This window comes from Hyaena hyaena, unplaced genomic scaffold (genome assembly GCF_003009895.1).
Source record: "Hyaena hyaena isolate Hyena2069 unplaced genomic scaffold, ASM300989v1 scaffold_218, whole genome shotgun sequence".
Taxonomy (NCBI): domain Eukaryota; kingdom Metazoa; phylum Chordata; class Mammalia; order Carnivora; family Hyaenidae; genus Hyaena; species Hyaena hyaena.
Genome location: NW_024080851.1, coordinates 1529256 through 1553339, shown reverse-complemented (window position 1 = coordinate 1553339; position 24084 = coordinate 1529256). Strand labels below are relative to the sequence as shown.

The window sequence follows — 24084 nt, the reverse complement described above, 5'->3', positions numbered from 1 at the left end:
AGGCTCCAGGCTCTGAGCTGGCAGTCAGCACAGAGCCTGACACGGGGCTCAAACCTACGAACCATGAGATCGTGACCTGAGCCGAAGTCAGATGCTCAACCGGCTGAGCCACCCAGGCCTCCAATGTTTATTTATTTTAAGAAAGTCTGAGTGTGAGCAGGGGTGGGGCAGAGAGAGAGGGAGAAAGAGAATCCCAAGCAGGCTCCACGCTGTTAGCACAGAGCCTGATGCGGGGCTCAATCCCATGAACCATGAGATCATGACCTGAGCCGAAATCAAGAGTTGGATGCCTAACTGACTGACTGAGTCCTCCCCCCGCTCCCCCGCCCCGGGCCTCCCTGGTGATCAGTTTTTAAATGATCCATGGAAAAAAAAACATCGTTATATTGGACCCAATTAAAACTTTAAAATATGTGCGGGAAATACTATAATGAAAAGACAATCTACAGACTGAGGGAAAAGCTTTGCAAACCACATCTCTGATAAAGGACTTGCATCGAACCCCAACTCAACAATAAGGAAACAAGCCAATTAAAAAGTGGGCAAAAAATCCAGACACCTCACTTGCACGTGACAAGTGTAAGAAGAGATATTCTGTATCAGGCATCAGCAGGGAAACGGACATTAAGATAACACACCACTGCACATGGATGAGAGGGGCCAGGACCCCGAGGATGCCCAGTGCTGGCAAGGGTGCGGAGCGGCGGGGTGCTCACTCACTGCTGGTGGGCGTGCAATACAGGGCCACTGCTGCGGGGGACGGTCTGAAGGTTTCCCATCCAAGTACTAACCAGGCCCGACCCTGCTTAGCTTCTGAGATCAGTGGTCTGGAGGTTTCTTAAAGAACTAAATATGCTCTTACTGTATGTCCCAGCAACCCTGCTCCTTGGCATTCACCCAAAGGAGCAGATGACTTAGGTCCACGGAATACCTGACCAGGTATTTACATAGGCTTTATTCATAATTGCCAAAACCTGGAAGCAACCGGGACCTCCTTTGGTAGGTGAATGGATAATAGTCTGCGGTCCATCCAGACAAGGGGATATTATTCAGCGCTAAAGAGAAGTGAGTTTTCACACCGTGTAAAGACAAGGAGGAGCCTTGAATGCAGTTCACTAAGGCAAGAAGCCAATCTGGAAAGGCTACACACTGTATGATTCCAATTATGGGACATTCTGGAAGAGGCACAACTATGGAGACAAGGAAGGATTAGGGGTTGCCAGGGGGCTGGGGGAGAGGGATGAACAGGCGGGCAGGGGGCTCGGGGGCAGTGAAACTGCTTCTGTGGGTGCACAAAACTGTGCATTTAGGGAAACCCATAGAATGTACACACATGACCTAAACTGTGGGCTTTAGTTGACGGCAGTGATCACGGTGGGCCCATCAGTGGTAACGAAGGTCCTTGCACAGGTTGTGACAGCAGGAGAACTGTGTGACAGCAGGGGGCAGCCTACAGGACCCTATGCTGTCTGCCCTATGTACCGATAGACCTTAGCTGGTTCAGACAAGACTAAGTCAGTTAATTTTTTTTTAAAAGCATTCATTCCCTTTATTTGAGGACTAGTAAAATATCCATAAACCAAGAAAAATGAAAAACCTTGAATGGGTACAAAAAGAAAAAAACCTGATAGTTGTCCCTGTTTTACACAAGAGAGGCTGTTTCAAATAAGTATTTTTTAAGTTTATTTATTAGAGAGAGAGAGAGAACACGAGCTTGAGTGGGGGGAGGGGTAGAGAGAGGGAGAGAGAGAGGATCCCAAGCAGGCTCTGTACTGTCGGCTTAGAGCCCGACGTGGGACTCAGACTCACAAACCATGAGATTATGAACTAAGCCAAAATCAAGGGTCATGTGCTTAACCAACGGAGCTCCCCAGGCACCCCAAGAGGGGCTGTTTCACAGTACAAAGCAGGGAGCGATGTGGCCTCCGAGTGAGGGGGTCTCGGCTCCCTGACAGACCCATGGGGCTGGCCCTGCAGCCCTGGGCACGACAGGCCATGGCGCCCACTGTTCCGCTCATGGGCTGCCTCCCCCCTTTCCCCCTTCCCCCCCTCCGTGGGGCTGACACCAGGCCACCACCGGCCCGCAGTGGGTGGGCCACTGCTGTGCACGTGACATGGGGTCACGTGGGATCAGATCCTGCCCCTGGCAGGGCACCTGCAGATTGTCCCACCCCCATATGCGGTTGCACCCCCAGATGCGGTAACCCCCCACCCCTGTCTGCTCCATGCAGGCCAAGAAGTGCATCTCCTCCCACCTAAGCACGCTGGCGGACTTTGCCATCGAGATGTTCGATGTCCTGGATGAAATCAACTACCAGTCCTACAACGACTTTGTGCTCCGTGTGGGTACGTGGCCTCGGGTGTGCCAGCACATTGCTACCTGCCCTCCCCCAGGGCTGGTGGCCTGGATGCCCCCTGTCCAGAAGGGAGGGCGGGGCCTCCCAGGGGTGGGCCGGGGCCACAGGACAGCTGCCCTGAAAGCTGGCACCTGGGACCCAAAGGTTGCCGTTGAGCTCAGGAGACCCACTTGTGGTGGGAGGAAGACGCTCCGAACATGGTTGCCTGTGGTGGTTCTAGGCTTCAGACGTCCACTGTCTGGCAAACGTTCTAGGAGCCGGGCTGAGCGGGAGGGTGGCACCCGCCGGGCCGGAGTCCCTGTGTCTTGCTTTCCCCTCTGGCTGGCACTCCACCACGTGTAGTGACAAGGTGGGAAACAGAACTTCTGCTCCCGCTCCCCGACGGGTCCTGGCTGGGGCCCCGCCCACCAGCCATGTCCTGCACACAACACCGGCACCCCACTGCTGGGTGGGGACATCAGTGGCTGATCCAGAAAAGTCTGTGCACAGGTGCGGCGTGGAGAGATGTGATATGGCGTCTGTGGGGCAGGGAAGCCCCAGTTCCCAGATGGCTGTGGGGGTGATTGGCGCTGGGACCCTGAGCCACGTGAAGGGAAGGGGGCCTTTGTTCCCCACTTCAGAGCACCCAGAAATAATGGAACAGTTCCAGGCCCGGGCTCTGCATGACCTGTTGTGTCACAGCCAGGGAAACAGGGGAAGGGGCAGCGGCGTGGGGGACACACCGCTGTCCCGCAAGGCCAGGCTTCTGAGCAGTGCGGGGTCGCCGTCCCAGGAAATGGGGCTCTCTCAGGATCAGGACAGGGCTCTATGCCTCTTCCAAATGGTCCCTTCGGACCAGACACTGTGCCAGGTGACCCCAGGAGTCCGGGAGCCTGAGGGGGCAGCTCCTGCCTTGGAAGCTTCCCCGGCGCTGATGGCGTTGGCGGCTGTTTTCCAGGCATCAATGTCGGCCCTGTGGTGGCTGGGGTGATCGGGGCTCGGAGGCCGCAGTACGACATCTGGGGAAACACAGTCAATGTGGCCAGTCGGATGGACAGCACCGGCGTCCAGGGCAGAATCCAGGTGGGTTTGCCATGTGCGCCCGGGGCCGAGAGGTGAGGCGTAGGAGGCAGGGCCAGCCTGGCGAGATGAGCCCCAGGGCCGGGCAGGGACAGGAAGTCACCAGCGTGGTGTGTCCGCCGCCTGCGGGGCACTGGGTTGTTGCTGTCTGTTTTGTTCTGTGGCTTCGGGCTTTTGCTTCCGCAGGGCTGTGTGCAGAGTTGGGGGCGTGGTGACGGGTGGGGTCTCAGTCAAGTACAGTGAGCCAGCCTTCTGGCATCCAGGACCCTGACCACGTTCCTGGCTGCCTGAGAGGGAGGGGCTTCCCCAGGTTTTGAAGCGCTGGCACTGTGGAGCTGCCTGGCCCTGACCCCCCATAACAGCCACCCCCAGGGTTGGGGACAGTGGCTGCTCTCCCCAGGTGTGCAGAGCTGTGGGCAGCTCTCGGGGCCTCCGTCAGGCTCGCGGGGCTCCCCTGGTGTGGCTGCGGCTGGCCTCTGGGGGCCCACGGGGTTGGGGCAGGGAATGGCACTCCATCGGCGGCCCCGGGTCCAGTGCTGGCCTCCCCCTCTGCCCTGATGTCCAGCGAGGTCCTGGTGACCTGTGTACCCTGTGGGGAGGCTGCCAGCCCCCCGGCATCCACGTGTTCTGTCCCCCTCCCAGCACGCGGTAGGCGCTGTGTCCCTGTCTGGTGCCTGCTGGGCCCTTGGGTTCCTGGGTTTAAACCGTCAGCGCAGATCCCCATGCGGCATCTCTACACATCACAGTCCTTCCTTTGATTTCTTTCATTGTCATGAAATACACACACTCTCCTTCGTCACCATGTGCGGTTCATGAACAGCTCACAGGCACTGACTCCCACCTGCCTCCCCAGGACGTGTCACACCCTAGTGGGGGACCTTGGTGAAGCCAGGCCACTGTCCCACGTGCACTAAGTTTCCAAAATCAGATTCCAGCAAGCCCTCCTCCCCCACGCTGTGGCCTTTCTCTGCGAAGTGCCTGCTCCCCCTCCCCCCCTCCCCGCCACACCCAGGGACCTCCCTTCCGTGGCCCCCCCCCCCCCATGCCGCATGCAGGTCCCTGCAAGCCCCTCATGGCCATGTTCTGACCCAGGCTCCTGCCTCACAGGGTCCCAGGGCCACGACATGTCCTGACCACCCTTGTTCCTGGAGGCGCTCCTTCCCCCAGCTGTGTTCCCCCCTCTCACGCCTGCTGTATTGAGTGCCCCCTGTTGCAAACACTTCTAGGATCCTTCCTCCGCTGGGTCCAAATCGAACATTTGGGGTGCTTTCCTTGAAGAAGTGAGCGAGGGCCCCAGAGGTTAGCGATACAGGTTTGCGCATCCTGCCCTCGCTGCCTGCCGCTGGAGCTGGTCCCACCCAGGCATCCGGCCTCCATGCCAGCCTGAGGCTGGGTCTCTGGGCCCATCCACCCTGGGCCTACCCCTGGGGTGCGCTGCTTTCTCCTGCCTGCCCTCAGCAGGCGGGCAGACAGCCGGGACCCCAGGCTGTCCCTGCGGGGGCCCCCCTGAACCCTCTGACTCTCTCTGAGCTGGAGACAAGCTGTGGCAGGGGGAGGGGGGAAGCTTCGCCCCTGGAACCTCTCCTGCTGATCCAGATGGACGCTTGCTTGCTTTCCTCTGCTGCAGGTGACTGAGGAGGTTCACCGGCTGCTGCGCCGGGGGACCTACCGCTTTGTGTGCCGCGGGAAGGTCAGCGTCAAGGGCAAGGGTGAGATGCTGACGTACTTCCTGGAAGGCAGGACGGATGGAGACGGCTCCCAAGGCAAGGAGCGGAAAATGTGTGGCTATGGGCGAGCCGGCCTCCAGAGCAGACTGGGCTCGGGCCTGCCCTCGGTGTCCCCCATGGCTGGCCTCCCGGTCAGAGCCGGGCTGGGGGCTCTGCAGGGTGCGGGGCTCCCCCCCTGCCCCCACAGCCAGCACCTGTCTCCCGGAGCAGCTGGGAAGGAGGCTTAGTGGAGCTCACGCTGGCCACTGGGGGCTCAGGGCACAGATGTGCAGGGCGTCTGGGCCTCCAGTCCTCCAGCAGGGACGGTGAGCCGTCTGGCATGACCCAAAGCGGCCAGGCAGTGACGGGCCAGGGCAGCCCTGCCCATGTGGACGCTGGCTGAGGTTTTCACAGGACTGTGCTCTCTCAGTCCCCTCTGCGGTGGCAGAGAAGGGGCAGCTGCCTGGGGGCAGCCAAGTCAGTGTCAGGCTCTGGGACCTTCAGAACATCCTGGGGGGCCATGGCCTATCGTTTAGCGAGAGCCGCGGGGCGTGGCAGGCAGGGCGAGCCCAAGCACGCCCCCAGGCAGAAGCCCTTGAACCCTACGTGGTGGGGCCTGTGTGGCTGGAAGCCAGGCCTCGCTCGGCAGGGCCATGAGGGCAGGAATCAGGCCCGGATGGTGGGCCCTAGATGGGCGGTTTTTGGGGACAACGGAGAAGCCCCTGCCTCGTCGCAAGGTTGGTGGGGCCACCTCCTTGCTGAGAGCCAGAGGCGGGTCTTCTGGAACTCCCGGGCCCAGAGCCGCATCTCCGCATCCAGCATCCTTGATGGTCTGCTCTGCACCACCCCTCGGCCCCCGACGGCATCGGCTCCTATGGACCCTGGCCCCTGCGGTCACTCTGCTGGTCGCCTTGGGATCCTGTACTCACAACAGCACGAGCCTGCGTGGATTTCAAAATGAGTGAACCTCACGACCCGGAGAAAGCTTTCCGGGCACCCGGATGTGGAGTCTCAGAGTGAGTCTGGGATGGGTGCAGACCAAGGATGCCGGGATGTGCTGTGGGGGGCACAGGGCAGTGGCTGGGGCAAATGACAGGCCACAAATACCTGGACGAGGCCCTGGGGGGCCTCAGTTCCGACCGCAGGGAGAAGGCCATTCAGCACCGGCAGAGGATCTGGGCAGACAGGTCGGGGGACCAGGTCCTGACCTGTAGTTCCAGCACGCAGCGGGGGGCTCTGCGGGGCAGCCAGCACGGTCAGCCGCCAGGCCGTGTGGGGACAGGCTGGCGGTGCGGGGCTCAGGATGGAAGCGGGTGGTTGGACGGCCTCCCTCCTGAGAATGAGCTCTTTGCTGAGCCAGTGACAGCCATCGGTGCATCGAGGACTCAGTGGCCCAGCCATCCCCTGCCAGCCCACACTTAGAGACATGGCATGATTCCTTTAGGGGAAACTGAGTCATCTCAAGAGTGCTGTGAGCATGTGGCCCATGTGCCTGGACACAGGGCTGAGGACCTGGCCCAACTTCCCCCCCAGGGCAGGCTTGGGACTGGGGGAGTGAGCGGTGGACAGCACGTGGCCTGACCCGTGAATGTGCTGTCACACGGCAGAGGGGACGTTACAGGAATCACGGGTACGGGCCGTTAGCCAGGGCAGGGCCCTGAGCTCCCTGGGTGGCCTTGGTGGGATTGCATGTCCCCTTGAAGTGGACGCAGAGGCAGGATGGTGAGGATGACGCAAGCATGAGGTGGTGGTTTTAAAGGTTTGGGTCCCAGCCCTCAGGCAGCAGAGACGGGCTGGTCACTCCCGCAGACACACACGGCAGATTCCGTGTCCCCCAGAGTGATCAGGATGCAGGTGGATGCCCAAGGGACTCTCAGCGGGCCCCCCCACCCCCGCCTCGCTGGGCATGGACCCGGAGTCCACAGAACTAGGAGCTCTGGAGCCCCACGACGTGTGGCCGCCTGGCAGCTGGCTGCCACGACCCTCTGGCGGCGAGGCCCTGGGCCCCACAAGCAAGCAACCCCTGGGGCATGGGAGCCTGTGCAGCCGTGGCGGTGGGGTGCGTGCCGTCTTCCTCCGTGTCTGGGAAGGGACTGGATGATATTGCCTTATTTATTTTCACTTGTGTACAGCAGTCACAGACAAAAGTTAGCCTTTTGAGTGGGGTCCCCTGAATGATTTGAGATGCTCTGTACATAGCACGCTGTTTCCTGCGGCATCTGTTCCCACCCCACAAACGAGAACAGCCGTCACCCGTGCAGATGGCACCCTTTACCCAGACGTGCTGTGTGCAACGGCCCCAAGGCGCCACGTCCCTGCTTTGGGGAAGCCAGGTCCTGCCTGGGAGGCACTTTGGGGTGTCTCTTAGCACCCCTTGCCCCACCGTGTGCTGCTTACACCCAACCTCAGTAGACTAGAAAGCAGCCCCAAACGTCCTGACGCTTCCACGGACCACAGGACTGCGTGGTCCACTCCTCGAGGCCTGTGTCCTGCAGGGTGGAGCCCCCCCACAGACCAGGCCCCCCGAACCTGCACATTTATGAGACTCCAAAGCCACCAGCGCTTCCAGACACCTTCTGTCACTAGAAGCAATAACAACTCCAACATGAGAACCAAGCTCCATGCAGAGCAGACCAGTAACCCAGACACAAGCCATCGCACGCACGTGTCTGAGCCAAGCCACACTGTGGGGGGCTCACACCTACAGGCCCCCCAGCTCCTCCAGACCCAGCCCAGGCTCCCCTGTGGGCCTTGCTGTCAGTGCCCCGGGCACAGGGAGCAGAGGGAGACAGGAAGGGCAGGCCTGGGTCTGTGCACATGTGTGATCTCCTTACCCTGTCCCCGCGCGTCTCGGAGCTGGGTCACCTGTCCTCCCTGGTCAGCCTGGGTGACATGTAGGCTCTGCGCTCAGACAGGACCCAGCCAGCCTGTAGAGGCACACACCCCAGGTCCCCCATAGAGCCATACTGGGCCCAGTCAGCAGCCTAGATGAATCGCACCCCTGCTTTGTCCAGCTCAAGAAGGAAGGGTTCGGTTGGCCTTGTGCTTCCTTGCCCCGGTCAGGTGGACCCATCTCCGTCCCAGCGTGTGCCCCCGTGCGCTGTGTCCCTGTGATTCCCCGAGTCAGGGGTCCTGCTGGGCCCTCCCTGGGAGGCAGGCCCTGCCCACTCCACGCATGCACCACTTACCCGCCTCCCCCCCCCACCCCGGGCACCGAGCAGCCCCCTGACCAGTTGGGTCACAGCAACAGTGCCGACACGGGGCGTTCTGAAGCGCGTAGGCCTGTCGGCTGTATGGAAAGTCGCCCCCGGAAACGGACTTGGGCCCGATTTTGTAGTGGCTTCAATTAAAAAAAGGTAACAAAACAAAAACAAAAAGTCAACCCTCTCAGAAACTGTTGATTTTAAAATGTTTGGTTTGGTGACATAAGTAAGGGGCATGTGTGGCTGGCTGGAAGCAGAGGACATAGCCGCGTCCAGGGGCCTGTACATCCTGCCTGCCTGGCTGCCTTTGCTTTGAAAGTTCCTGAGGGAAGCTTGAGCCCCAACCCCCTCTGAAGGGACGTGGGAAGCATGTTGGAACGTGGCCTATCTTCTCGTGGCATCATGGTGTTTGCATCTATCTTCGTGAGTCGTAGGCTGGGTGGGTTGAAATCAGGTCCCAGGTCTGCTATGGGCGACCTGAGGACCCCGTCCTGGAGGGTAGGGTAGGGAGGGGGCCATGGGGCAGACATTCGGGAAGGCTCCATTTGGCTCAGCCTAAGGAGTACACTCCCACCTGTGCGTCCAGCCAGAATGGACCCGGGAGGTGTGGGGTCAGCGCCGGCAGTTGGTCCCAGGCAGTGCCAGCCGCCAGGGAGTGGGGTCAGGCCCCTGACCCTGTGGCAGGTGGTGAGCAGCCTGAGGTGGACCCGGTGCCCAGAGACGGCATGGGCCCTACAGCAGTGGACGTCGGAATGCAGAGTGCCCGTGGTGCAAGGGACAGCCTGGTGTGGGCGGCAGCACGAGGCAGGGTGCCCAGACCCCGTGCCCTCAGGGTGCTCCTGGGGATGCCCAGCTCAAGGCCGCTGCTGTCTGCACACTTCGGCAGGCCGGTCCTGTAGCGCCTGGGGATGGGTGACACCTGCTGGTCCAGCTCATGGGAGTACATGTGATTACAGGGGCCATGCGTGGAGACAAGTGCTCCCTAAACAGCTTCGCGGTACCGACTCTTATGTTTGCATTTTGTAATTTCCCTGCAAACGTAGCCCATCTGTTTCCTGTCAGATGCGTTCACGCAGATAAACCATGACTGCTGTGCTGGAGCCGCAATGTGCTCACATTTGTGTGTGTGTGCACGTGTACGTGTGTGTGTGTATTGGACGAGTGTGCACGTTCCTGCATGGGTGTGAAATGTGTGCGTGCACATACATGTGTGTCCATGTGTTTTCCTGAATGGGTGTGGAATGTGTGTGTGCATGCGCACGTGCATGTGTGTGTGTATATGGGCAAGTGTGCATGCATGTCCGTGTACGGGTGTGAAATCTGTGTGCACGTGTGTTCCTGCATGGGTGTGAAGCGTACCTGTGTATGTGCATGCATGTGGTGTCTATGTGTGTGTGCACATGTGCATGTAGCTGCATGGCTGTGAAGTGTCCACACGTGTGTGTGCACGTTCCTGCATGGGTGTGAAGCATGCGTGTACGTGCATGCGTGTGTACATGTGCATGTACCTGTGTGGGTGTGGAATGTGTGCATGCATGCACACACACACGTGTGTGTTCCTGGATGGGTGTGGAATGTGCACGTGTGCACCTGCGTGTGTATGTGTGTGCACATGTGGTCTGGCATAAGCAAAATACAAACTGATCATGTGTTCCTGGCATTAGGATGGATTCACAGAGACCGGACTGAGTTGGGGGCAGCCAGCCTGTCCCTGGGCATCTGGTGGGACTGTCTGCGTGTGCCCTGTCTTGATTTCCCTTAGAAATCCTGAGCTTGGGAGGAGAGGAGGGTCAGGGCGGAGCAGCCGTGCCTCTGTCTCCAACAGTGGACAAGAGCAGAGTCTCTCTCCCTGATGTTTTTAGAACCTTCCGTTTGCTACGTCCATGCAGAAGCCCAGGGCCGTCAAGGCAGCAAACTGCCCTGGGTTCTGTTGGTCGGTGGTGGTTTCTGGTTTGGGTTGTTGGGCTCCTTGTGCTTGGAGGCCATGGAGGGAGCCCTGGGCGCAGGTGTGGGTGCAGGTGTGGGAGCAGGCATTCTGGGCAAGGAGCTGGCGGGGAGCACCTGCCTGGCTGCCTGCCTCCTGGCTACGTGGCCAGAGACCAGGTCATCGGCTGCCCCGTGGCCGAGCAGACAGATGTCCATGCACAGGGTCCTCTTGGGTGATGTTCTCGGTTTTCAGTGCGCTGACCACAGGGGAAGCCATGCCCGGCAGGTGAGGTCATTCTGGACACGACCCTCGGTTCCTTGATGCCATCCATGCATTCCTCCCCATGCATCACTGGAATCTGTAGTTTCTGCACCGATAACCATGGAAAAGGCTGGGGTGAAAACACATCTGGACTTTTCCCCATGCCCACAGAGGAAGGAAACCCCATCTCCTTGGCGGCCCTCGGGGCCCCTTCCCCGAGCTGTGCCTGCTGGCCGCCACGCGGGCGTGGTTACGGCCCCCACAGTGTCGTGAGGCATCTGAGGCTCAGAGAGGTTATTGGCTTGAGCAACGTCACACAGCACAGAGTGGCAGGGCCTGTCTGTCCCAAGTCCTTGGTTTTCCATCCAACCCCCCACCCCCACCCCAAGCTCTTTGCTGACACTGCTGGTTTGGATAGAGCCATCCGTGGCTGTGCCCCGGGCACGTGTCAGCCTCTCCTGGGCACCCTGCTCTCCCAGCAGAGCGCTGTGTGTCCCTCAACAGCCGACCCCCCCAGGGTCACTCCAGGCTAGCCTGAGGAATCCCGCCTCCATCCCTTTCTGTCCTAAATCTGTGTCGTGCCCACCCACCCCATCCTGAGAAAACACAGATCCTCCTCCTGCAGCAGTGGGGAGGCTGCCCATCTTCCGGCAAGGCCTCTCTGGACGGGGGTCCCCAGAAACCCCCAGATCACACACGCCTCCCCATGTACATGCAGCCAAGGGTCCCCCAAGTCCTGGACAGAGGTCACGTGAACCCTCAAAGGCTGTCTCCGCTCTGTCCTGCAGTGCCTCATGCTCCTGGCCCGCAGTGGGCGGCCGGGGTACCTCCTACAGGTTGGAGCGCGGCCAGGGCAGAGTTCCCCGGGGGACGTGTGGAAGGCAGAATGTCAGGAATGGCAGAGGCGGGTGAGAAACCGGCAGCCGCAGGCCACCGGGGTCCCCAGCCTCCCCGGCACCAACCCCTTCAGCCTCTGGGCAGCTCGGAGGCACAGGGGTTGCACCACCTGCTGGGGACAGATGCATAAATGCGGAAGCCTTCCGAGGCCAGCCCCCCGAGCCCTGGCTGCCCCCTCGGGCTCACGAGTCGTGTGCGGCCTGCGGGATGGCCTGCGGGAATTGCCCCCGAGCACTGCATCTGTGTGCTCTTGCCCCCCCACGGCGCGGGCCACAGGCCCACCAGCAGCCAGAACACGATTCTTACCTCCCACCAGCAGCCCCAGCCAACCCGGGCCCTGGACACGAAGCACACGTCTCAGGGGACTGTCCCCCAGCCACGGGGAACCCGAGGAAGCCCACAGCGTCTCTTGTACACCCCAGGGCGCTCAACCTCCGGACCGTCAGTCCTTTGGGGCCCCTTGGTCTGCCTTCACCCTGTACAAAGTGTGGGCCTATAAGCCACGCGCACTCAGCACTGCATGCCGTGATACCCCTGTGTGTGTGAACCCCACTTTGAACCTGAAACCTCACAGCATGCACAGAGGGACGGGCCCACCTCGGGCCATCTGCCGGCTGGCCACAGACCCCTGCGACACAGCGCACCCGGGGCGAGTCCCAGCCCGGCCGCCCCTCCTCCCCCACACCCTGGCCTCACGATTGCACACCCCCCTGCCCGAGGAAGGTAACACGTGACCGCCACCACCTTACAGTAGCTTCCGTTCTTGCCGACCATCAGCCCACAGCCCACCCTGGGGTTTTCCTGACTCGCTGAGGTGGTGTGAGCCCCGCACCCTCCGTGTCCGGCCAGCCGTGGCCGTGGCCCACCTTGGGAGGCGGAGTGGGCAGGCAGGGGACGCACTCTCCGCCCACGAGCTCACCCGGGAACAGTTCTTCAGACACAGAACCAGGTGACGAGGTCGGAGAGACGCTGGCTCACGGTCACTGGGTAGCGTCTGTCAGTAGATTTGTATAATCAATACGGGTCTCTTTTTACGTCAGCCCCACACCGTACCTTCCGGTCTTTTCCGAAATTGTTCAACCGAGACAAAGAACTGAGTACTTGGTCCTATTTTTATTAACAAAGAGGTGAACAGACTGAGAAGTTAACGTGAATGTACGTTTCTTAATTGTGACTTTTCTACAGGGTGTTTGCACTACACTTTCTGGAATCTTATTTAACAAAAATAAAGGAAAAAAATTGCTTGACTATACTCTGTGGCAGTTTTCGTCGAGAGCCCCGTGGCCTTGGGGAGGCTCTGAGCCTGCTCCTGCCTCGCTGCCTGAAGTGGGGACGGCAGCTTCCCCCCGCCTGGGCTCAGTGCCCCCTCCGCTGGTGGCTGGGAGTGCGGGTGGCTAGGTTTCTGCCCCCAGCAAGAGTCTCTGGGGAGATGACTTACCGCGTGGGGTTCCTTAGACCTGTGAGTGTCCCCCTGGTTGGGGATTCCCGAGGAAGGCAGGTCAGAGGGGACAGCAGGGAGTGGAGGGGCCTCATCAACAGGCTGAGCCTTGCCATTCCCTAAAACTGAGCCATGCAGGCTGTCAGGCCAAGGTCGGGGTGAGCAGGAAAGGCCCTGAGGCAGCAGACCAGTGTCAGGGAGGGTTTGCCAGCAGCCACCCCAGCCACCCTCTGCCGAGACACAGCTAATGCCACGGTCCGAGGAAGCCCCTCCTACTGCTGATGCAGGGACCGCAGGTGTCTGGTGGGGAGAGAAGGGACAGGCCCTGGAGAGCCTGTGGCACAGGCTGGGCACATCCCACAGAGCCCGAGACCCTGAGAGTCGGTGTAAATAGCAGACCCCGTTTCCAATGCTCAGGACGCACAGGGAGGCCCCTGGGCTTTGTCTCGGAGCCCTGGCCACTGGGGACCCTGCTGGCTCTGTCTCCCTGGCCTACGTCCACTGCCTTCTCCGGCTCTGCCCAGCCCCTGTGCCCGGCTGCCGCCCCTGCTCCGTCCCGCGGGAGCCCCGAGGCATGCCAGCCACTGCGTTCCCCCAGCTACTGTCACGGGTCCTCGGGTGCCAGCTGTCACACCCTAGCTGTGCTGGAACCCTGCGGGGCCCCCAGCTCGTGCAGGTGAACAGGGCCCACCGGGCGCTCCACTCTGTCCAACACAGGCTCCCCACTGCCTCCCCCTGCACCCCCGTCACTCCCAGCCGGCACCAAGTGGTCCCCCCGTGGGACATGCCTCCACGTTTTCGCTCAGTCAGCTCCCCCAGGCGCCTCTTCTGTGTTCAGAACCTGCCCTCCCCCTTCTCTGCTGTCCCTGCCACATCAGCTGCAGACACGCCCACAGGCCACAGATTTCATCTGCACTGGACGGCAGGGGTGCCTGGGTCCTGGTTCCACAGCTACTGGGCAGGGCTCCTGGAATGCTGGGCCCAGGCCACCCACCGCGCCCGCTGAGGCTTCTCCCTGCGCGTCTGCACTGCAACCCCAATCCAGGATGATGTCCTCTCCTCAACCTCGCCGTGATTACACCCGCGAGGACCTGTGTCCCAAGGAAGGCCTGGCAGGGACTGAACTGTCCCCTCCCCAAATTCCAGCCTAGGCCTGCAGGGTGGTGGTCCGGGTGCAGTGAGGCCCGAGAGTGGCTCCCCACAGTGAGGCTGGTGCCTGCGCAGGATGAAGGGCCCCCCAGGACCGGCCGCACTGCTGTCCGGATCTCCCAACTGCCTGGCCTGCAGGACCGTGAGCAGCAGGCACTGTGGGAACCCGCAGGTTGGCCCAAGGTCGCCTTCCAAGGCTGGGCAGGGACTCCCTGTTTGGGGCCATCCGTGAACCCCGTGGCAGCTGGTGGGCACGGGGATATCAAGAGGGAAGGTTCAGGATGACTCGCTGATTTGCACGCAGGCGAGGGAGGAGGGCTCCCCTCTGGCTGGGCAGATGCTGTCCTTGGTCACAACTGGGGATGCCTGTGACACTCATGTCACCGCTGTCGCCTGACGCCACTCCGCTGTCTGGCGCATCTCTGCCTTCACACCTGCTTCCCGCACTGTGTGCATCCCCGTCCCTGAAAGTTCTGCGTGTGGCTAGGACAGGAGCACCTCCACGTCGGTGCTGAGGTCCTTCCTCTGAGGCAGTGTCCTGTCTCCTCCTGCGGCCCCGGGCCTGGCATGGCCTCCAGGACCTACAGGGAGACACCCGCCCTCATCACGCTGCGCATACTGCACACACCAGCAGTGGCTCCCCGGCCCCCAGAGCCCCTCCCGTGCCCCCACGAGCGCCGAGCGCCCCGTGCCCCCTCGGGGTAACCAGGCTCTCCAGTGCCACCTGCTGGGGTTAAAAAGATCACAAAGTAAGAATCTCTTTTTTAACCAGGAAATTTAAGCCCCTTTTAAAAGACAGGACTATTGCTACATTTGAACTTGTTTCATCATCATGCTTTTAAATGTTTTTGTTTTTTTGCTTTTTCCTTTTGTTAATTTAAAAAATCCCATTCCACATCTCTACACATCTGTGATTGGTGTTCTCTGTTGCTAAGCCTCTGAATACTTAACTGTGCATGTTTAGAAGGTGTCCAGATTTCAAAGTCTCACGTTAAATGAAGATAGTTCCTGATGCAGAATGAATGCCGGAGGCGCTGTCCCGGCCCAGCTACCCGGGATTCCTGGCCATTGTTTCAAACCTATGCTTTTTTTAGACCCCACATTAAAAATACCCTTACTTTGCTCAGACGATTCAAAGAATTTAGGGATGCCTGGGTGGCTCAGTCGGTTGAGTGTCCGACTTCAGCTCAGGTCATGATCTCACAGTCTGTAGGTTCGAGCCCCGCATCCGGCTCTGTGCTGACAGCTAGGAGCCTGGAACCTGCTTTGGATTCTGTGTCTCCCTCTCTCTCTGCACCTCCTCTGCTCACGCTCTCTCTCAAAAATAAATATTAACAAAATTAAAGTGGGGATGAACACATTCATTAGATTGGGCTCTGTATTTATAACCATGAGGTGTCACACAAAAATGCGCAGGAGGCGGTCTGGACGGGGAGGTCCCTGCGGTTTTCTGTGTTAGCTGAAGGGCCGCAGGCATCCACTCCCTCATCCCCACAGCACGAGGGTGTGCACCCCTGCATCTGTTTGGTGGGACCCCAGCTCTGCACCGGGATGGGGCAGAGACGCCCCCGCGCTTCTGCAGGCAGTTAAACTGTCCCCACCCCCATGACACCAGTGCCTGAACCACCAGAACTGCCTCCCGGAGAGTGTCACGGAGTCTGACTTGCCCAGAATGCATGTGGAGCCCTGTGCGGGCGAGCGGGTCGCCACGCTCCCCGGTCCCTACGTGCGTGCACACTGTCTTCCTGCTCCCTGGGTGGCCCTGAGGAAGCCCCGGGGGGTGGGAAGCCCCTGTGCTGTCCACACCCGCTCCCTCCATTGGCAGAGAGGGAAGCAGTCAGGGTGAGGCCCGGGGAGCCCTGAGATGGGGTGTGCAGACAGGGGGATGGAGGGGTGGCCATGGGAGCCCCAGAGCACAGCGCTTCCTGGCCCAACACCGGGTTCAGTCGTCCTCGATGGTGAGCTCATGCTGGGTGGCCTCCTCAATGTCCTGGAGCAGGCGGGTCTCCCACTGCCTCACGCGCTCTGTCTATGGGAGGAGAGTCGTCCATGGGAGGCCTGGCCATCGCCAGACACAAGCCGCGTATGGCCAGTAGGCGCCCATGCAGCTGCACAGCCCCGCCCCCCGGCTCCTGGTCCTCCAGCCCGTCTGCTCCCACGTGCTGGGCCAGCAACAGCTCAGAGGGCCGTGTCCTGGTGTGGGGGCAGGGGGGGCAGGTAAGGTCCCGGGAGTTGGGGCTGACAAGGCTGCAGAGCGGCGGCTGTGGGGCCGGCCAGGCATGTGCCGGGACCGCCTGCCTGGGGCATACCGGAGACCTTCCAGGCCTGCGGCAGGGAGGCTCCCTGACCTGGGGAGCAGGGGTGGGGGAGATGATGGGACAGGATGAGCCCTGCTTCTAAATGAGAGGGGGCTCAGAAAGCAGAGTGGGGGCGGGAGAGTGAGCCAGACCACATGGGAGGCATGCAGGGGCCAGGTCACAGAAGACATGGACAGCCGGGGTCAGCCGCTGCCCCCCAGTACCCTTCTCAGAACCTTCTAGAACACAAGGGCATCAGAGGACAGGGTGAAGCTGCTGTGGGCCAGGGAGCAGAGGTCCCAGCAGGAATGGGGCCCTGGGGACCAGGGGAGCATGGAGGGAGGCTCCAGGTGCACACTGAGCCACAAGGAAAGAGCGTACAGCTTCCTACACCCACCAGCTTTACCCCGAGAAGGCCAGGAGGCTTTATGGCAGCATGTTCAAGAGTTTGGAGAGCAGACGGGAACTGGGGGGGGGGGGGGGGCAAAGATGCTCCACACCTGGGTCATGTGACTCCTCAGAGCAGGTTGGGGAGGCCTGGGACATCAGAAAGGCCTGAACAGTGAGGGAAGGGAAGCTGCCTTCCCTTCCTGAGAGTCACCAGCCACCTCCAGGGGACCCTGAGCCTCCAGATGGGGTTGGGGACTGATCTGGGACAGGGTCAGAGTCCAGTTGAGGACAGTCAGGGACAGGGTTGGGGTAGGGTTGGGGACACCGACAAGGTCAAGTCAGGAATGCAGTCAAGGACAAGGTTGGGGACACAGGGACAAGGTCAGGTCAGAGGGACAGGGTTGGGGACACAGGGACAAGGTCAGGGACAGGACACTGACAGGGTTGGGGACATAGGGACAAGGCCAGGTCAGAGGGACAGGGTTGGGGACACAGGGACAAGGCCAGATCAGGGACACAGGGACAGGGTTGGGTTGGGGACACAGGGATAGGGCTGCATTGGGGATATAGGGACAGGGTTGGGGACACAGGGACAAGATTAGGGTCAGGTCAGGGACACAGTTAAGGACAGGGTTGGGGTCAGGTTGGGGACACAGTGTCAGGGACACAGGGATGGGGTTGGGGTCAGGTCGGGGACAGTCCTACCACAGCTACCAGCTCCTTCGGGTCCCTCTTTCTCTTCCTTGTGGTGTTGGGCAGCCCGGGCAACCTCAAGTGTGGAGGCTGGCTCCGTGCTCCACCGGACTCTGCTTGCTGCTGCCTCCAAGTGACAGAAGTGGGTGTGGGCGGATCTTCCTCGGGAGCCCAGGGGTCCGAGTCGGTTGCTGGCCCCCCGCTGGCTGCCCCAGAGGCCTGCACGGTAGAAAGCTGCAGGTTCTGGAGGGTGGCCATGGAGCCGGGCCCTGCCTGGGCGGACGGGGGGCTCCAGGAGAGGCATGTGGGCACCGGGGACTCAGCCAAAGGGCTCCCTCCCGGGCAGTAGGGGACATAGCCCGGTGGCCTCCTGTGCAGGCAGGGCGTGGCTTCCTGCGGGGTGCTGTGCCTCAGGACCTTTCTCGGGGATGGCTGACTCATCTCTGAAGGAGGAGCCTCATCTTGCGCAGCGGACCCCAGCCCCGCAGCCTGTGGAACCAGAGCACGGAGGTCGTTTCCATACAAGGTCATGGCGGCAAGCCTCCGGCGGGCACACCCTCTGCCCCCCAGTGGGGAGCGCGCTGCCCGGACCCGGACCCCAGCGCAGGGCTGGCCACACTCCTCAAGCTTGGCCCCATCTGCTGTTTGGTCAAACCCAAGCACCAGTCAAAATGTGGTTTTAATGATAGAACTGAAACAGACGGCCTTTAGGTAAAGGCACTTTTTTCCAGGAGAAAACTACAAAATGTTGTCAATGAAATCAGCTTAACATGTACACTCAACATAAAAGAGCAGGAGTCTGGGCAGAGGTGATGGCGTGTCAGGTAGGGGTGGGGACACTGAGCGTCCCCATCCTGGGGCCCGAGGTCTGCCTCTCCTACAGCAGTAGCTTTGTCAGGGCCAGTTTCTGCTCCAGAACAAATCCTCAGCAGAACCCCTCATACTCCTATGCTCACAGCCTTCTCTGGATGTGGACACACTGTACTTGGCAAATAGTTTTATTGTTATTATAAGGCCATGGTCTGCACAGTGCTCCTTGAAAAGCTGTCATGTAGGGCACTTGGATGGCTTGGTTGGTTGAGCGTCTGACTTTGGCTCAAGTCATGATCTCACGATTTATGAGTTCGAGCCCCACATCGGGCTCTGTGCTGTCAGCACCAAGCCCCGCTTTGGATCCTCTGTCTCCCTCTCTCCCTGTCCCTCTCCCACTCATTCTCTCTCTCAAAAAATAAACAAACTTTAAAAAAAAAAGAGAAAGAAAAACTGTCACATCAAAACTATGTGACAGATTGAGCAGTTTGGTTTTTGTAAGGAGTTATTGTGTGTCTTTTAAATACATACCAATTCATGCTGTTAATTAACACTGCACTGAACCTAGCCAATCTCCTACCAAGCCAGGTAATGTTCAAAGTGGAGTTGAATCCCATGTATGGAATGGAGAAAAGTACTAGCAGACTACAAACCCAATAAAGGAATAGTGTCCAAAGTACGTGAGGCACATTCCTATAACTCAGGAACAAAAACCCGAATCATCCAACTAAAAACGGGCGAAAGACACACAACAGACATTTCTCCGAAGGACAACACACAGATGGCCAGCAGATGCATGAAAAGATGCTCAACGTCACTCATCATCAGGGAAACACAAACCAAAACCACAATGAGACACCACCTCACACCTGTCAGGGTGGCTAAAATCAACAACACGAGAAACAACACGTGCTGGCGGGGGTGCAGAGAAGGGACCCCGCATGCGCTGTTGGTCGGCATGCAGACTGGTGCAGCCGCTCTGGACAACAGTGCGGAGGTTAACAATAAAAACGTTACCAATAGAGTTACGTTACACCCCTGCAATTCCACCCTACGCCCCTGCACTCCCACCCCCAGGCACGTAGCCGAAGGAAAGGAACACATCACCCTGAGCAGGTGCTAGCACCGCCACGATCGCTGCAGCACCAGTCACTATTCACCCCCAAGCTGAGTCCCCTCTCAGTGGGACAGTCCCATGCGTGTTTTCGGTGGTGGGAAGAGCAGTTTCTGGTCACAGCGTTCGTTGCCGACAACGCTGCCTAAACCATTAAGAAAGCCGCTGTCGCATGGGGTGCGGAAGGAAGTAGAACTCTTCTAAAAAAGCAGTGTATAAAATCTCTAAGACAAAACGCCATTGACGTTCCCAGGAGCCTGCTGGCACCACTGGCATGGCAGCAGCGTGTCCGCTGGCTTCCGCACAGGGCGTGAACAGCGCCAGCGGCAAGCATGCCACTCTGCCACTCTGTGGTCCTTGAGTCCCTGCTGTGATGTGTGCATCTGGTAGCGTTTGGGGGAGGCGGGGCTGAAAGCCTCCGACAACGCTGAAGTAGTAAAGGGCTGAGGTCTTGGGAGAAAGAGCCTCCACCACCAGTCCCACTCAGGATGCTGCAGGGGAGGGAGGCCGCACCGTCGCCCTCGTTTACCATCTAACAAATCACACCTGCGCCAAGCAGCTTATGACAGACATTGGCAGGAGCTTGGGGTCTCCCGTGGGGCCGTCCTGGTTAAAGCCAAACAGTAGAGAAACAGGGAAAACTAGAAAGTCCAACTGCAACCTTTCTCCAGTCCTGCTCCGTTAGCTATTTGTAACACAGAACAAACACCATGGAATATGGGTCCTGAATGCAGAGAAGTTCCTGTTTTGTAAATAGAATCCCGTTACACATGGGGGTGCAGGATCACGGAGCATTTTCCATGGGACTGACTCTCTGAACGAGGCACGTTGGATAAACTGTGTGGGCGCGGCACGTGGGGTCTGAATCTCCCACAGGGGCTTGGAGCCAGGCGAGGGCAGGAGAGGTTGTGCAGGTGCGGTGTGGGGGAGGGGCTGTGTCTTGCAGACATGTGCTCGGTGGAGGTGCCAGGACATTCAAGATCTGACTCAGGGAGCAGTCGGAGCATCCTGGGAGGTGAGTCCATCGGCGGGTGGCTGGGGGAGGCGCAAGCTGTGCTGGGAACAGGAAACAAGGCTGGCTCCCCCCATGTACGCGGGAGACCTCCCCACTCCCCCAGCCCCTGGGTCAGAAAGCCAGGCTGGAGTGACCCAGCTGAGAGGGGGCTGGGTCCAGACCTTTGACTGTGGAGCTCTCAGGCTGCTCCTGGCACCTTGTTTCCTTTAGCAAAACCTTTAGAAATTGATTGATGTGAACTCAAACAGCCCGAACTGGATTAGCTCTAGAGAATGAGTCAGCCGTTTCTCCGCACTGCTGCCGGGTCCTTGGGTCACGCGGGCGTGCAGGAGGACTTCAGGTGCTCCCCATCCTCCCCAGCGCTCAGGGGATGTCTTCTAACCATTGTTTCCTAACAGGAGCAGTGCTCTCTGGCGGCGGACGTGGGCTCTAACGACCAGCAGCGGTGACTGCCTTTTCATCTCCTCGCCACCTATGTCCCACATGCACGTCTCCTTTGGTGGTCAAAGTCCAGGCACCCCTGCCCTGGAGTCAAAGGCAAACGGAATACGCTTGCCTACCAGCAGGCTGGCATTGGGTCTGAGAGCACATTCAGGTGCACAGCCTGTCCAAGAAGCCACCTAGAGACAGAGGGCTTCAGAAAGACCTGAGGCAGAATGACGGGAAGGGCCAGCCAGGGAGGGACCGAGTAAGCACGAGCAGCACTTCCGATAATTAACGCTGGAAAAGGCCGAGTGCATGGAAAAATGGAAGAAGACATTAAGCAAGACCTGAGACAGACCCACCGTGTGATAAAAAACAAAAGCCAAAATGCCTTCCTGCTATCATTACCTTTGGGCAGATACCGTAGCATCGACACAGAGCGAACTCCACAGAGACGTACGGAGAAACGGAAATAAACTAGTCATGGAGGCTACCCCATGTTTTGTTTATGTATTTTTGTAGCCCCTGGTAGATCAAAGAGAGAAAGAAAGGACCCAAGTCCCATGGAAGGTAATCGGCACTTGTAAGGCAAACACTAGGCCACGCTACTTCGCACAGGGACCGGATGTGGGGTGGACGTGGGGTGTGACCACAGGCCGGGGCTTCCACTCAAAGGACAATCCCAGGGAATAGAGACGTGCTTTCTCATTCGCAGGAGTCACTGTGAACTAACCTGTTCATGAAAGTGAACAGAGAACCAATCAACGACGGCATGTTGACACCCTTTTCCGGGAGAACAATTTGATACCTATTCAATAAGATGATGCTGTGAGGTTGACAGCTTTCAGGAGAACCGTGCCATCTGTAGGGACACTGAGGCTGCACAGATGACCCAGACACACATCTGGGGCCTCTGCCTGGGAAGGGAGTTGTTTTCACTGCTGTAGTTGCTCTGACAGGTTGGCCACTCAGGGGAAAAAAAAAAACAAATAGCAAAGCCACATCCCTACCTCGTACCCCACGTGAAAATGAATGACAAGGGTATTATGAGTATTATGCTCTTTAAAAATTCATAGGTTACTAGAAAAAAAAAAACAGAGTAAGTTTGAAAAATCTGAAACAAATTGGATTCTTCTATCCTCCATCAGGACAAATTCCAGACAGAAGGGGCTGTGAGGGGGCTAATGAAATGGGACTGTTTATGTCAAGGGGTTTAGACGGAGCCAGGAGCCTGTCAGGAGGGGGGCCTCACGCTCCTCCTCAATTCTCACGGTGAAACCATGAACTTTGAATGGCGCCAAACCCCAAATACTCCAAGGGCTCGAGGCCCTGCAACGTGTTACCATAATGGACTTGGCTCTGCGAGAGACTTGGGACCGATTCTGTTCAGCCAACTTGAGTTTTCAGCCACCAATGCCAATCACAATTCTTTCTAAAAAACATAGACAAGCATTCCCTGTTGTCTTTAAAACCCCCTGAATTCTGTCCCCGGTGGGACACAATTTGGGCTGATCCCGAACTACAATTCTGAGACTCCCTCCTCCCACCCCCCATGAACCCTTTTATTTTGTTTCTGCCTCTTTTCTCCATGGACAATGTTAAAAACAACAACAACAACAACAATTATAAAAGCACTGGAAGGGAATATAGGTGATTTCCCTGTAACTTTGTCAGAAGTAAGGCTTTCTCATGAGAACTCACAACAAAGAAGCCATAAAGGAAAAGAAGTTAAAATAAATATAAAATTTGAAACTTCTGCAAAGAAAAACAGAGGATGTACTTGGTGAAAACACACAGCCCACCATTCCCATGAAAGGTAAACAAGAGGCTAAAGTTCCTCAGATTTAGGAAAAAACCAAAACTGAACATAAACACGCAAAGACCCTTAACAGATGTTTGTTTGTATACATACATACGTGCACGTTTTTCTCATATGCTGATAAGGACAGGTCATTACGCTTTGAGAACAGGCTTCCCACCCCCCCAACCCCCAACTGAGGAAAACTACAAATCTAACCTTCTAGGAGAAAATAGAAATATCCTTAGCCTGGGGGGGTGGGGGAAGGGGGGCTACAGGGACCACCCATAGTTGTGTAGCCCCTTACTCCCACACCAGGGGACATTACCAGCTGCAAATGAAGGCAGGACCAAGCCTGGAGAAAGGTCCCCGCCTGTTTGGAGAGGCGAACCAGGCAAGCTGGGAGTGTCCTGGGGGGTCCCCTCCCAGCCACAGCCCGCTGCTCTGGAGGGCAGGCTCTAACTTTCCCTGGGGACCCTCCCCAGTCCTGCAGCCCCCTTTTCCATGCGCACATGGAGCGGGCATCCTGCGGGCCTCCCCATAAGGACGACACTGACCCGGCCTACCGGACAGGCTGGGGGAGGGGGACAGGGGTGCAGGACTCTGCACCTGTCTGATGTGTCAGGTGAAGGCGCATTGGGTCTGAGCACAAGGCGCCCCACATCAGGGGGATGCGCAGTGACTCCCACCCCGAACGCCCCCACCCCCACCCCCGCAACCGCCTACCTGCTCTCCGGGCTCCATCCCGCCTCTGCACGAGAAGCGGGACCCCACCTGTGCGTGGCCTCCAGCGGCCCCGTGGCAGCGCAGGCGCAGGACGCAGCGCGGCCGGGCTGAGCCTCGAGGGCGTCCACCTGGTCTGTTCCGCCCACACCTGTGTGCGTTTCTGGCCGCGGGGCCCGTGGACTCCCGAACCTGAGCCACCCACGTGCGCACCTGCATGCCAGGTGCTTTGCCTGCCTCGTCACAGTGAGCTAGCAGTGGACACCACCGCCTCACCCTGGCGCCCAAGGCAAGGTCCGCGTCCCCGTGTACGGAGGCAGGAAGTGGAGAGATGGGTGGCTGTTAGCACCGGGTGCTGATGAGCCCTGGTGGCTCCCGGGACTGGCATTGCTGGTGGCTCCTGGGTGCCTGTGCTAGCGCTTCTGCTGGGAGCTCCCCCCAGCCCCTACCCCCTCTATTACTCCTATCCCCTCCACCCCACCCTACCCCATTGCGCCCAGCCCCTCCACCCCACCTCTTTACCCCCTCCACCCCACTCCCCTATCCTATCCCTCCACCCCCTCTACCCCACCTTACCCTAGCCCTCCATCCCCCCATCCCCTCACTCCACCTCCCTAACCCATACCCCTCTCCCCTACTCCACTCCCAACCCCACACCCCTCCACCCCACCTTACCCTAGCCCCCCTCCATGCACTCCCACCTATCCCCTCCACCTCCCTAACTCCTCTACCCCACTCCCCCACCCCCCTTCCATCCCCCTTCCACCTCTTCCACCCCAGCCCACCTCACCCCTTACCCCCTCTACCCCCCTCCACCATACTCC

The 24084-nt window shown here is 59.0% G+C and overlaps 2 protein-coding genes across 3 annotated transcripts in view; one reads left to right on the top strand and one right to left on the bottom strand.

Annotated features, from left to right (window-relative positions):
- Positions 1-8324, top strand: part of ADCY1 (adenylate cyclase 1) — a 98826-nt gene extending 90502 nt beyond the window's left edge. The window contains exons 18-20 of the mRNA XM_039242968.1: positions 2232-2346; positions 3295-3419; positions 5044-8324. Of these exons, the coding sequence (XP_039098899.1) occupies positions 2232-2346; positions 3295-3419; positions 5044-5370 (567 nt within the window). The 3' untranslated portion in view covers positions 5371-8324. The remainder of the gene's footprint in view (positions 1-2231; positions 2347-3294; positions 3420-5043) is intronic.
- Positions 8325-15343: 7019 nt separating this feature from the next.
- On the bottom strand, positions 15344-23554 carry LOC120238885 (coiled-coil domain-containing protein 201-like). 2 transcript variants are annotated; one of them, XM_039242952.1, is made up of 3 exons: positions 23264-23554; positions 17390-17866; positions 15344-16831 (listed from the first exon to the last, which is right to left on the bottom strand). In XM_039242952.1, the coding sequence occupies exons 1-3, from the start codon at positions 23477-23479 to the stop codon at positions 16721-16723; spliced, it is 804 nt and encodes a 267-aa protein (XP_039098883.1). In that variant the 5' UTR covers positions 23480-23554; the 3' UTR covers positions 15344-16720. The 2 variants fall into 2 exon arrangements, with proteins under 2 accessions (XP_039098883.1, XP_039098884.1); XM_039242953.1 differs by having other exon boundaries at positions 15344-16026.
- Positions 23555-24084: the final 530 nt, after the last annotated feature.